Genomic DNA, 12,923 nt, shown 5'->3' with positions numbered 1-12,923 from the left:
AGAGGTAATGTGTATCTCACCATTTCTCCAGGGAGAGTTTTTCATTTTTAACCTTATTATGCTCTGTGTTTGTGTAAATGGAGCCACTGAATAAACTTCAACTGTGTGTGTGTGTGTGTGGCACGTTTTTAAGCACCTGTGTGTCGCTGGACTGAGCTTGTTCTTGCAGGTCTGCACAGGGGGCCTATTTGTCTGTATTACTCTATATTTCCTGCTCCTCTCCGTGTGTATAATCGATATTCACACACTCTTACTCACAAAGACTGCTGCATTGCTCCTTTAATGCTGGATTTCTATCTACTGACTAAAACATAAGACAAACATAGAGTCACACCTCTTACATTAATTCTGCTTTGTGCTACAGGCAGTTTCACAGCTTTGGGTAGAGTGCTGAAAGTGCTGAACAGCCCCTTTGAGATAGCTGTGAACATCAGCCAAGGCTTCCTATCTTTAAAACAGAGCCATCTGTTTGAAAGTTATGGGAAATTTAACAAGCCATGACTGCTGTGATATGTCTTTATTCATAACTTTGAGATATAACCTGTGGTTATTTTTCAATTACATATTTTTAACTATTAGTTTAGTTTTGCTGATATGTATTAAATTTTCAAATTGACTAAACTGACTAAATTTTGCTTTAGCCAAAACTAGAGGCGTTTAACCACATTTGTCAATGGAATAGAACTAAACCCTTTGTATTGTCCTTTCCTGCAGAGATTCCTGCAGTTCCTAGCATCTAGAAACACCCTGTTCAACCTCAGCAACTTCCTGGACAAAACTGGCTCCCACGGTGGGTGGTGTTTCTTTCCTTCCAATCAGTGTCTAAACCCACCCTCCATTAGTTTTAATACAATTTCATTCCTATATTTTGACCTTTTTGTTTGTTCTTTCAACCCTTTATTTCTGTGTTTAGCTCTCTAGTACTTACCATTTAAGTTTAATTTTTCAGACTCACTATGTCCAACAGCAGATTGAGCTTAAATGTTACAACCAACCTGACCAGTTCCAGTTCTCCTAACCCCTGCTTCCCTCAATTAAACCCATCTCCATGGAAACGAATGTAGTCTCCATGGTGATAAATACTGGGTTCACAGTCTGTTGTCATGGACATTTTGTCTACTAGGATGACTGGAGTATTTGCAGTGGTTAAGGAGATGCATTAATTTTGCAAATTGTCTCCTTCTGTTTCCAGAATTTAAGCTAAGCTAATCGCCTCTTGGCTCTAGCTGAATATGTAAGATACAGACAAGGAGTTAGAAGAACACTGATGCCACTCTCATATCTGTCTGTTAAATATGAAGATACTTCCAAACTTACATTCAGTTTAGCTTAGCATGGAAACTGAAAGCAGGAGGAAACAGTTGGCCTGATTCTGTTGTTTTCTTATTCATTTGGCTTGTTTGTACAGCGTAAACAAACAATATAACAAGTTACAGTTCTTTTCCCACGTGTGTGTGTGTGTGTGTGTACATATGTGTATGTGTATATATATATATATATATATATATATATATATATATATATATATATATATATATATGTAGTCTTTCAAGAGCCTATACACTGCACTGAGTTGACGTTGGAGACTGTGCAGGTGTTTACATATGAGTGTGTCTTCCTCAGGGTACGACATGTCCACGTTCATCAGACGCTACAGCCGCTATCTGAACGAAAAGGCCTTCGCCTACAGACAGATGGCTTTTGACTTTGTCCGAGTCAAGAAGGGGTATGATTTCTCATTTATCACAACACTACACTTCTGCATGACTATTTCAGCATTGTTATTGATTTTTATGCTTTTATGCTTATGCTGTCTTAGTTTACCCGGGACCACAGTGCCCCCCCTTGTTTCTTGCCCTCCATATGCATCAGAACTACCTACATCCCACAGGGGTCCTGTCCGTGAGGGAAATGGGCCAGATGCGTGGCTTTACTGCTTGTACTGCATGCAGACATGACTACAGAGTGGGATAATATACTCATGCTGAGAGTCAACAAATATGTTTTCCTGACAGACACAAAGTCCCTATAGCTACATAAGCTGGTACCGAAAAATACAATCACAGACGATGAAAGAGAGCTGTGACACATTGGTGGATACTGTATATGTGACAAGTACAGACAGGTGTTATAGGTGTTGGCATGCAGACAGTATGTACGTCTTTCCATCTAAGGGGTGCCCAATTCTCACAATTTCTCTTTCTTGCCCGTGTCAGAGCTGAAGGCGTGATGAGGACCATGTCAGTAGAGAAGCTGTTGAAAGGAATGCCCACACTGCAGAGCCAGATCGACGCACTGCTGGATTTTGATGTGGGTGTCACTTGCTAATAGGCAACAAATTCACTTTGTAAGGTTGCTGAATTTGCTAAGTGATAAACAGAGTTGAGAAAACAAACAAACAGTAGAATCATCTATGAAGACATTTCAGTTACAGCCCTGCAACATGTAGGATGTCTTCTATAACTGAAAAAAACATGTATGTCAGATTGTATTCATTTAGATTGTATTAACCTGTAACATCATCTTTATCTGGCAAAATGTCGCTGTTTTTTTCACTCAATACAGCCTGAAAATTTCTCATTTGAAGGCTATTTTGTGTCTCATATGCTTGCATTCAGAATCCTAACCACACTGTGCCCCTTGGCTTTTACTTGTCTTTAGGTACATCCCAAGGATCTAAACAATGGAGTCATAAATGCCTGCTTTCTCCTACTCTTCAAAGATCTGATCAAGTTATATGCCTGCTACAATGATGGAATCATTAACCTGCTAGGTGAAGACTGGCTCCTTTTTTTTTTTCACTTTACTCATTGAATAATCAATGAACAGAAGTTAGGCATCCTTAAAGGATAAGTTTGAAGGTATTATATGCATTTTTACCAGGAAAAGGCAGTAATGTGTTAGACCGTCTCTCAATACTTTCCAACTTCTTCATCCAGTCTTATGCATTCTTATGCCCCAAGCCCAAAGCAATACAGAGAGCAGCTGAACACTGTATTTTTTAGGGACAGCTACTCGAACAGGAGTAAATAATGAATTTGGTGGTGGTTTGGTCCACCAGGGATTTTACAGCGTAGAGCAGTGAATGTGACTTTTTCCCAAACTTTATAGGGATCAAGACTCATGTTTCATAATCTCTGTTGTCCAGAAAAATTTTTCCAGATGAAGAGAAGCCAGTGTAAAGATGGGCTGGAGATCTACAAGAGATTCTTGACAAGAATGACTCGAGTTTCAGAATTCTTCAAGATTGCTGAGGTAAACTGCAGACAACATTATAGCACCCAAGAGCAGCTAAATGGAGTATTGCTTTGTAACTGTTGTACTGACATGTCACTTTCTTCTTTCTTCATGTCACTTTCTTCTTATACAGCAAGTTGGAATAGACAAAAATGACATACCTGAACTCACTCAGGTAAGACTGACTAAGGCTTTTTCTTGCCATTATTTATTTAAATGATGATAAAAATAATGTTAGCGTTGGATCTGTAAAGTCTATTTAGACTCCATTGTAACAGGAAATGTCAGTATTTTGTTTTTTTCTATACTTTATCTCAGGTGAATGAATAATGCTTTCTCCTATTTTTACTCCTGCTGTGTTCACCATTGTTTCACCTTTTTGAAAACAATCAACCATTCACGATACTATGTTGTAAAAAGAGGGCACAGTAACCTTTGTGTACTTCTGTTCTCCATGCAGCCAATGAGCCACCTTATTTTTCACTTGCAGAGGTGCAGATTGATCATTCAGGCTGAGCGTGTGAGTAGTGAGCACAGAGCTAGCTGTGGGGAGCAAACAGCTTAGGGAAGGTCACCATTTGAACTCTGAGTGCACTGAACTGAAGCTGCACATCCAGCAGACAGAAATTGGGCTCTGTGATAAAGTGGGATGATGAGACTGGAAGAGCCGATTGGATAAGCTATGATATGCTGAGTGGTGCTGCTGACCGGGCGGCTGTTCTGCTGCTGAAACTCTGGGCTAAACATAGTTTTAGTTCAACAGCCATAGAAAGTCACAGCAGACTGTTATCAGCAAATTGTGCTGCACGGTTTCCATAACATCTATAGAGTCACTGTAAAGATTATTGTTGGGTCACTGACCAATTCTGTCAGTGAGACCCACAATTCCTGTTGGTTCCTCAGTTAATCTTCTATAGGCTGCTGAACTCTGTTGTGTTGTGGAAACTGTTCAGACATGGCAGTATGGATGACTTGCATGAAAAGAATGCTGTAAAGCTGTCAGATTAAACTGAGGCTCGATAGGTTGATCAAACATCATGTAATCTACGACACTAATTTAGTATATTTATATCTCTAATTCATGTCAGAGACTTGCAATTATTAGTTGCAAGATTAGGCTGACTCAAAGCTAACTGCCTGTGTTATGTGAGAAAACGGGATTTCTGGCCCAAATATATAGATAGTTTTTTAAATAGGTATTGTTTGACATTTCAGGCAATTCTTGCTGAACTAGATGAGACCATTGATACCAGCATCACATCTTTACAGTTAGCTTCACCTAGCAAAAAGCATATAGCTTATAGCCTGGCTCTGTCAGATGAAAAAAATCTGCCTACCTGCACTTCTAAAGCTCAGTAATTAATATCTCATTTGTTCAGTCTGCACCCAAAACTAACTGTGGAAACAAGTTGTTTTATAGGGAATGCAACAAGTTCCAGTCATGATAAACTAGGCTAATGGCCTGCTAGCAGTAGTTGATGTTTACAGTGCATATTTGTGGTATTGATCTTCTTATCTAACTATCTGCAAAAATGTGAATAAGCATATTTCCCAAAATCTCAAACTATGCCTGTGGTGAAATATCACTTTATGCACAGGTCGTGAATACTAGTAAACTAATATCCACTTTGAGTGCATGTGCACCAGTCCCTCCTTCAACAACATTCTTAAAGGTCTACGAACAGTAGATAATACAACCTCTGCAGATTGCATTTAAACATGTTGCATTCAGTGTTGGGTTTTGACTGATAGAAGTCAAAGTTTTACATTACGTTACGTTATCCTCTTGTGCTGCCTATAGAGAAATTTTGTTGTCTCTGCCTCTGTTTTCTTTCAGTTTGAATTTTAGTCTTGTAAATATATATTAAAACACTTTTGTTGTCTTTATCTTGATGGCATTTTTCTTCTTACATAGTCCTGGACTCCTGGACTTTTTTTTTTAGTGTTCCCATAAAAAAGCTGGAGAAGACTTTGAATGTTATTGACCTGTTGGTTGGATTTAAGTATGAAGCTAGGGTCTGTTTGTAGTATTAGTGGTTCTTATCAGTGTCTGTAACCTCACGCATTTAGTCATGTAACTATTCGCGGTTGTTTTAAGGAAAAGTTGTAGAAAACAGTACAAAATGTCCCTGCACTAGCCTGATAAAATGAAACATAAACAATGAATGAATACCAGGTTCATTTGAAATATGACACCATTTTTCTTACAAGTTAAGCGCTCCAGCGTTTCAAGCAATACTGTGCCATAAATTAGCAGGATAATATCATTAATCTTCGAGGACTCAACCTGCGTATCTTGGAGGTCCCTGTCTTTAAAAACGAGATTCTGTATGGCTGATAAAATTTAATCTGTGTTCAGGAGAGCAAACTATATCAGTCTCCTCGGTCTCTCAAACTATAGTGGATTAATCTCGTTCTCAGCCATCAAATTGTGTTGTCATCCCCTGCAAGAGGAATTACATCAGCACAAACAAGGCAGAATGTTATTACCATCTGACTGTCCTTGTAGATGTGTTGTTATGTCATCGCTCATGTATACTTGCGTGCTATTTTTTAAAGCAGTGAATAGGTATGGTAAATACTCTGTAAGTGACTGGGTTCACATCAGGTCCTTTCTCAAACGTATGCCTGTAGCTGTCACATGCACAGTTTGACAGCAACAGAGCTTGTCCATCTTTGTTCTTGGTGGTGAGGACAGGCACTTGAAAATCTCTAGATGATAAATGGTCTACCCTTCCCTATGAGTGCCAAGACAAAAAATTATCAGCCTTGTTGGTCTCATAAAATTTAAGGGCTAATCGACCATACAGCTTTAAATGGACAGATACAAGAAATGAAGCAGGGAATTAGATGGTGTCTCTTAATAAGACTACTGGATACACTGCCCATTTGACTGCATGTCAGGAGGTGATCCCATTAAGCCCTGTTGAGCATGCAGCTTTGCATTGTGGCTGGCTGAATTATTGTTCTCTGTATTAGCACTGAGATGAAATCTTTTCTGTTGTCTTTTATGTTTCTGTTTTATTCTTATTTATTTAACCTCCCTTTCCTCCATTTCCTGTGTAACAAATTGAATTCTGAAATTGTACATTATGTCTAAATGGAATGGTTTAAAATTGTGACTTAAAATAAGGAATATCTGATTTAAATATATTGTATGTACAGCTCACAAAGCCTGAGAAGCCATTCAATATAAAATTACAGTTTTTGATAGTTGTAGACACATGTTGCTGTGGACACTATTGACTGACCAGAAGCCCTTGTCTTAACTTGTGAAGTTGTATTTGTGTTGCCATTAATCACAGCAGCACAAAAGAATTTGACAAGACGGGACTTGTAGATAAAGATAGGAATATATTGATACAGATATAGATTTAGGTATAATCTAGATATTAGTTCAAGTGATGATATAAGTTAACCCAGTTAATCAGTGTTTCTGTTTGACTGCATAGTGCACTGCTCTGTTGTGGAATATAATCAGTAATGGCAACCTCTCTGTCCATATCCGACCTTTATAATGTGTTTGGCCCTGTTGGATTACCTTGTCTTTAATGTTCTTCAGGCCCCAGAAAGTCTTTTGGAGTCCCTGGAGACACACCTTAACACACTGGAGGGGAAGAAACCGTAAGTAGTTCAATACATCTACACCCTGTTTTGTTTTTTAATTGTTTACCAGCAGCAACAAAGAGCTGAATCTTCAGTAATCTTTTAATTATACACTTTCATGATTCTTGCTATTCTGAAAGCTATAGAAGTCTGGAGTAATTTAGGCTCAAGAAAGCCTGGCAGTCCAACATGCACCTGGGCTTATCTTGTGCTTTTGTACTCTTAGAGTATTTTAACTCTTTTTGGCCTGCTTGATCTTTGTAAGTGACTAAGTAGGTGACTACTCTTGTCTCCCCACTGGTCTCTGTTACATCTCTAACATGTCATTTCTTCTGTCTTTGCTCAATTCAGAGAGGATAAGTAAGTATCCTCTGTCAGTGAGAATATTATTTTATCATTTATCATATTGATCAGGTGTGTTGAAAAATAAACTTTCAGTGTTTCTATAGAAAAGGCATCTGAATGAGCAGTTCAGTGTATCATTGTGTTTTGTGCAAGATGCAGTTCTATAGAAAACATTTTTTTGTAAACATTATGTTCATGCTTGTGATGAACATAATTTGTACCACTGTCACTAACCTACTCTACAATGACAGGTCTTGCCTTCAGCTGGTTACCTCCAGCTTCATTGTTAACATAGTCATCTTTGTTATCATCTTATCATGCAATCAGCCACAACTTTTAGAAATCTTTTACAAATCTTTAGATGCATGCCATTTAGAAACCCTCAGCTCTTACTTTCTCTTGAAAAGCTTTGCTGAAAAGGAGCAGGGGCCAAGAGGCCGTTACTCAGCAGATCAGTGTGCATCCATTAATTGCAGATAAGTGGAATTGCCTTGAAATGCTGCTTATCTGAAAACACCAAAGCAATACTTAAACTGTCATTTGTCTCTCATGGTAACAGTCATTATGTTTCAGCTTGTACATCAAACTCTTTAACTCATGTGCTATTGTTGTTTTTGCAGGTCACCCACCAAGGTGAGCGATGTTTCTTGATAATCATAATTTAGTAAAAATGGCGCTCTTTAATTTATATAGTACCATTTAATGTCAAAGCACAGTTATTGAGAGCTTTAAAGAGCAGCATCTGAACTAAAAACTGTAAATGCTTAATTCAGCTTTTAACCTCAGACTTTAAAGTTCTTACTACAGACAGGTAGTGATTCATTGTGAATTTGTGTTTAAAGGATGTTTAATCACATTAACTTACATAACAGTGTGGTCACCATTTTAACTTCCTCTGTGGTAGGATGCAACAGCCAACAGCAGTTCACCGGCTGCTGCTGCTGCTGCTGCTGCTGCTGCACCGGCCAAGCCTGCACCTCCCTCTGTTGCTGGCGGGCCTCCTGCTCGCCCTGGGCCACCTGCCAAACCTCCTCCGCCCTCTGTCACGCCAACTGCACCAGCCCCTGCCACCACTGCGACTGCTAGCAGCAAGTAAGAGTCACTCAATGATAATAAAAATTGTTGCTGTATGTGAGTGAGCTGCATGACTATCCAAGTTTCAATATTACATTAGGAATGGATTCCCTCTGTCAGCACACCCTTTTTTTTTGTCTTTGTGTTTAGTGCTCTTGATGATGGCTTCCTGTTGGATCTAGACCCCATGTCCTCCTCATCAGCAGGGGGCGCTGCAGCAACTTCCTCCACAACTGGCTGGGGAGGTAAGCACTTTTTCCTCCACTTTTGGTAGCTGATTGTTTGCAAAGCTCCGTCCACCTTTATTCGCTGTGTGCTGCCAATGCGTCTGTTCTGGCAGGACACTTAGGCAGTTAATAATGATAATGCTGACAGGTGAAACCCTTGAAATTGAAACAATAGGTCCTCGATTTCAGATGGAAGCAGACAAAAGCAAATTTCAAGCTTTCAATCGCTGCTTTTGCTGACAGAATTGGATGAGTTGTAGCTAGCTTGCTAGCTAACTAAACTTAATTTTACAGCGAGGACTTACTATACACTTACTATACATGGCTGCTCTCAGTTTCCATAAAATTCAAATGAACTATGCTGATGTTTGCCACATTTCATCCCATTAACTGCAAACTCTTTTACTTTTCATTGCTGCGGACCATTTCCAAAGCATACAGTGGGATGAGCTCCCCACAGAGTGATTTTATTGATATGATAAAATAAATGGAAACCAATTTCTGCTTAGTAGAAGCAGGAAAAAGAAAAACTATGATATGCTTTGGAAAATTGTTGGCCATAATCAGGTATGATGTATATGAGTTGAAACAAAATGGATCCCATGAACCTTTATGATATTTCTGTTCGTCAGACAGTGTGGCTTAAATTACAGAGCATGGCCATTATCTGCTGTTGCTGTTTGTCAGGGCCTCTGTTTATGTCTACTCATGCTTTGATGATGGCAAAAGTCCAACTGTGGCCTTTCAAAGCCGAAATTACATTAAGGAGCTTTTAGCTGAATTGTGTTTTACTTTTTATCCATGTGTGTTGTTTCCTGGCCTTTTCTCTTTAACACTGACAGCTAGCAAATTAAAGATTGTTAATTTCATTTGATCATTTCCACACATCATACCTTTCCTTCACACTTTCGCTCATGCTCTTTCACCTCTCTCTCTCTCTCTCTCTCTGCAGATCTCTTGGCTGAGGGTGAGTATTCTGTTGATATAACTTCACATTGAATATGATGCCTGCAGGGACTTTCACTCCACAACTTGGCTTTCTACCTGTAGTTCTCAATGTGTTTGTGTCAAATTATTTTCACCTTTAGTACCCAAATCCTTTCTGCTAATCCGTCGTTTTCAATTTTTCAGTCTCTTCGACATTGCTGTCTTCCTTTCTTTTTTCTCATATTTCTCTCTTTTGGGGTTTGTGACTGGGTCATGGTGTTTGGATTGTGGGGTTTATCTGCATAGCGGCTCCAGCTGCCACAGATGAAGCCTCTGAAGCTCTCTTGGCGAAGGGAGAGTCTGCTAATGCTGATGCTGATGCAGCAGCCGCTGCTGCTCCTGCAGCTTCCGCACCCACGGCAACTGCTGTAGCTCCCGCCTCCGTGGCCACTTCAGCCGCTCCAGCGCCGGCCTCGCTGCCCATCTCAGCTCCTGCAACTACCACAGCCACAGACCTCGACCTTTTCGGAGGTCAGTCTGGTGCGAGGATAGGATATAGACTAGAATACACAGTATGGCAGCCTGCCTGCTTGTCTGCATTGAGCCCTTTCATCACTGAGTAGTTTACTGATCAGTGTTAAACCTAAACTTTCATAAAATCCCCAAATTCTACACTCGTTTGGCCCATCAGATTGAATGTGTGTGTGTAATGAATGCATCATTCATGAGATATCTAAAGACTGAGGAGAATCTGGCTTTGAGGTGCTTGCATTTTTAATGCAACTTGAAAACAGTAGAAACCAGAAAAGCCTGCTTGAAACAAGTGTATTAAATGTACACTCTCACACTTCAAAATGGCACCATAGTGTGCTCATGTTTTACCATTGGAGTCACAAAGCCACACATTTGATTTTCAAAATAATCACCAAGCAGTCCTGGGGTTGTTTAACAACCCAGTGCTGCTCTGGGCTGACTTCTATTACCTTCTGGATGAAAAAGTACTTTTTCTGCTGCATTATTTAGAATCCCTTTCTCAAGGAGCCTTTCCCATTCTTGCTCTTTTTGTAAAACAATAGCTAAACACACACTCACACAGCACACTCTTTTGTGTGAGAATATTAGATATTATAAAGAAATAGAAGAGAATTTGTAATGCAGTCTTTAATTTTGGCTCATGTTACACAAAGTGAAATGTCATTTTCAGCTGTGATTTTTGTTTGGATTAGGACAAACAGCTTAAAAAATCATACTTTTATTCATCCAGCAGCAAAACATTTTTTCATCAGAATTTTTAGAAGAATCTTTGAAGACTTAAATGTGATGGTTTTCTACCCTTACTTTTTCCTAATGTTCTAACATCCTGCTTTGCGGCAATCGTGTACGCTAACCTGTTGACATAAAGCTTTCATACACTGTGTTTGGCATTGAGCCCAGAGCAAATATTTGTTATTTGTGGCTCATCCCAAAAATATTAATCAGTATAGTAGATTACTTGCATTTCTCTGGGTTTGAACGAAACACTAATAACTTCTGATATTAATGAGTCTTAAACATTCAGTGTTTTGTGATGATCTCGTGCACCTCAGTAAACCCACTGCAATGTAATTAATCTGTTTTTTTTATGACTCCCATTAGGGGATTTGCTGCTTTTTGCTTTTTTTTTATCACCCATAATGATTTTCTCCCTAATGACTTACTAACAGTTTTATAAATATGTCAAGATTAAGAGTAGCTGGATTTTATTTAATGCTATTTTGGCTTTTTAATATTAACCCCAGCCTTAACATTGTAGTAGCACCAAATATCTGCTGAAAAGCGCCAGCGGAGTGTCTTTGTGAAAGAGACCTTGCATTGTCCATTCCTGAAATTTTCCCTCTTGTCACAAAGTAACTTGTGCTTCATTCCACAAACCTGCACAGGTAGTGCACTCATTGAATGCAGCATTATGCAGCCTGTCAAAACTCATCAGTTGGCTAATGGTGCAATCAGATTATTCACAGCAGTACATGGGCTGCATATTTCTTGTATTCTCTGCTTTCTCCTGATGCTGACCTCTCATTTTTGTTTTTTGTCCATTCCATCTGTTTACTCATCTTTTGTTCTTTACATTCATGTGTTTGTCGTGTGTTGGCCTGGATGTTATGTTTTGCGTTTGCGTTGTGGCTGTTTTTGTCTGCAATACCCTAGATGCGTTTGCACCTTCCCCAGGAGATGGTCCTGCTGCCGTGGCCGCGGGCCCCGCAACTGATGCATTTGGTGGATCTGGTGGGTGACAAAAGAGCTTTTTTTGTCCAAGTGTGTGTGTGTGTGTGTGTGTGAATGCTAAAGCTGTTGTTACATTATTGTATTAAAGCTGCTTCTGCTTCCATAGAGACAGTAGAACAAATCGTGCCCCCAGGGCCTACTGTTTCACCCCAAATCCTGCTGTAATGCCCCAATCATGGACCCTCACCTGCCTCATCTTTACTACTCTTTTCCACCTAATATTGACCCAGTGAATAGTACAGAAAAACAGCACACACTGTACACCTTCAACTATACTGTAGTCCAACAATGAATACCAATTGTTGTGATACCCTAACCTAATACCTGATGATAATGATTATACTAATGACTGCTGATCTTCTTTTCTTTTTTAAAATAACTCCATTTGGTCTTTCTCTTTGGCCCTCGCAAATTGAATTTTTGCTTTTTACTCCTACACAAAGAGTTGCAGTTTGTTTAACATGTTTTGGCATTAACTTTAGTCTGCACCCACTCTGGTCTAGAGACATGCCAAAAATGTTTCCTCTTGGTGAGCTTACCTTTTTTTTTATCAATGATGAGACTATTCTCTTAGATTATCCATGTGTCCCCCACATCTCCAGGGTTTCATCTTATTTCTGACACACACTCATACAGACGCTCATTCTCACCAGAGAATACATCCTACTGGCTTTGGTGAGTCCTTGTCTTTTCATGAAAGGACTATCATCAGGTCAAAATTTGAATTTGTTCAACTAGCTGAAAAAGCAGTGACATTCCAATCAGCCTCAGCTGTGCTTTGTGTTTGTGAATATTAGCCAGTGTTAGAGTTTAATTGTTCTCATTGCCTGGATGAGTAATGTTTGGTATGAAGCATGAATGAAGGTGCTTATCCTCTGCCTTTCTTTAATCACTTTTGTCAGGTGCCAGGTCTTCACTCTGAGTAGCATCTGATAGTTGTTTTATTTCAATGTATTATCACATAGCCAACAGTGAGCCAAGGACACATGGATAAAATACTAACTGGCCAATAAACCAAATATCATTCCACACTCCCAGCAGTAGTCAGTTATAGGTTTCTGAAGAATTGTTCCCCACAGTCTGTTGTAGCTTGTGGATGCAGTTAATAAGTGTGCTTGGTTTTCTCTCTGACTACACTGATTTGTAACTTCAGAGGTGTCTTTCGTCACAAATATGTTGTTTTTTTCTTTTCTTTTCTTTTACAATGTTTTTTGCTTTAACAAACCCTCAATACCCCTTTTC

At 39.3% G+C, this 12,923-nt stretch overlaps 1 protein-coding gene across 14 annotated transcripts in view; it reads left to right on the top strand.

Moving 5' to 3' along the window:
* Positions 1 to 12,923, top strand: part of snap91a (synaptosome associated protein 91a) — a 40,960-nt gene that overhangs the window by 18,528 nt on the left and 9,509 nt on the right. For 11 of the 14 annotated variants that reach the window (XR_006844233.1, XR_006844232.1, XR_006844231.1 and 8 more), the window contains exons 3-16: positions 715 to 790; positions 1,624 to 1,726; positions 2,217 to 2,310; positions 2,662 to 2,773; positions 3,149 to 3,255; positions 3,371 to 3,412; positions 6,800 to 6,861; positions 7,195 to 7,203; positions 7,809 to 7,821; positions 8,093 to 8,280; positions 8,413 to 8,507; positions 9,442 to 9,456; positions 9,723 to 9,947; positions 11,604 to 11,681. Coding sequence is in view for 10 of the 14 variants with exons in the window: in XM_046398361.1 (XP_046254317.1) it covers positions 715 to 790; positions 1,624 to 1,726; positions 2,217 to 2,310; positions 2,662 to 2,773; positions 3,149 to 3,255; positions 3,371 to 3,412; positions 6,800 to 6,861; positions 7,195 to 7,203; positions 7,809 to 7,821; positions 8,093 to 8,280; positions 8,413 to 8,507; positions 9,442 to 9,456; positions 9,723 to 9,947; positions 11,604 to 11,681 (1,219 nt within the window). In the remaining 4 variants the exon portion in view is untranslated. The remainder of the gene's footprint in view (positions 1 to 714; positions 791 to 1,623; positions 1,727 to 2,216; positions 2,311 to 2,661; positions 2,774 to 3,148; positions 3,256 to 3,370; positions 3,413 to 6,799; positions 6,862 to 7,194; positions 7,204 to 7,808; positions 7,822 to 8,092; positions 8,281 to 8,412; positions 8,508 to 9,441; positions 9,457 to 9,722; positions 9,948 to 11,603; positions 11,682 to 12,923) is intronic. The other 3 variants (XM_046398363.1, XM_046398360.1, XM_046398368.1) reach the window with 3 other exon arrangements.

Source organism: Scatophagus argus, chromosome 9 (genome assembly GCF_020382885.2).
Source record: "Scatophagus argus isolate fScaArg1 chromosome 9, fScaArg1.pri, whole genome shotgun sequence".
NCBI lineage: Eukaryota > Metazoa > Chordata > Actinopteri > Scatophagidae > Scatophagus > Scatophagus argus.
This window is presented reverse-complemented; position numbering and strand designations above follow the sequence as displayed.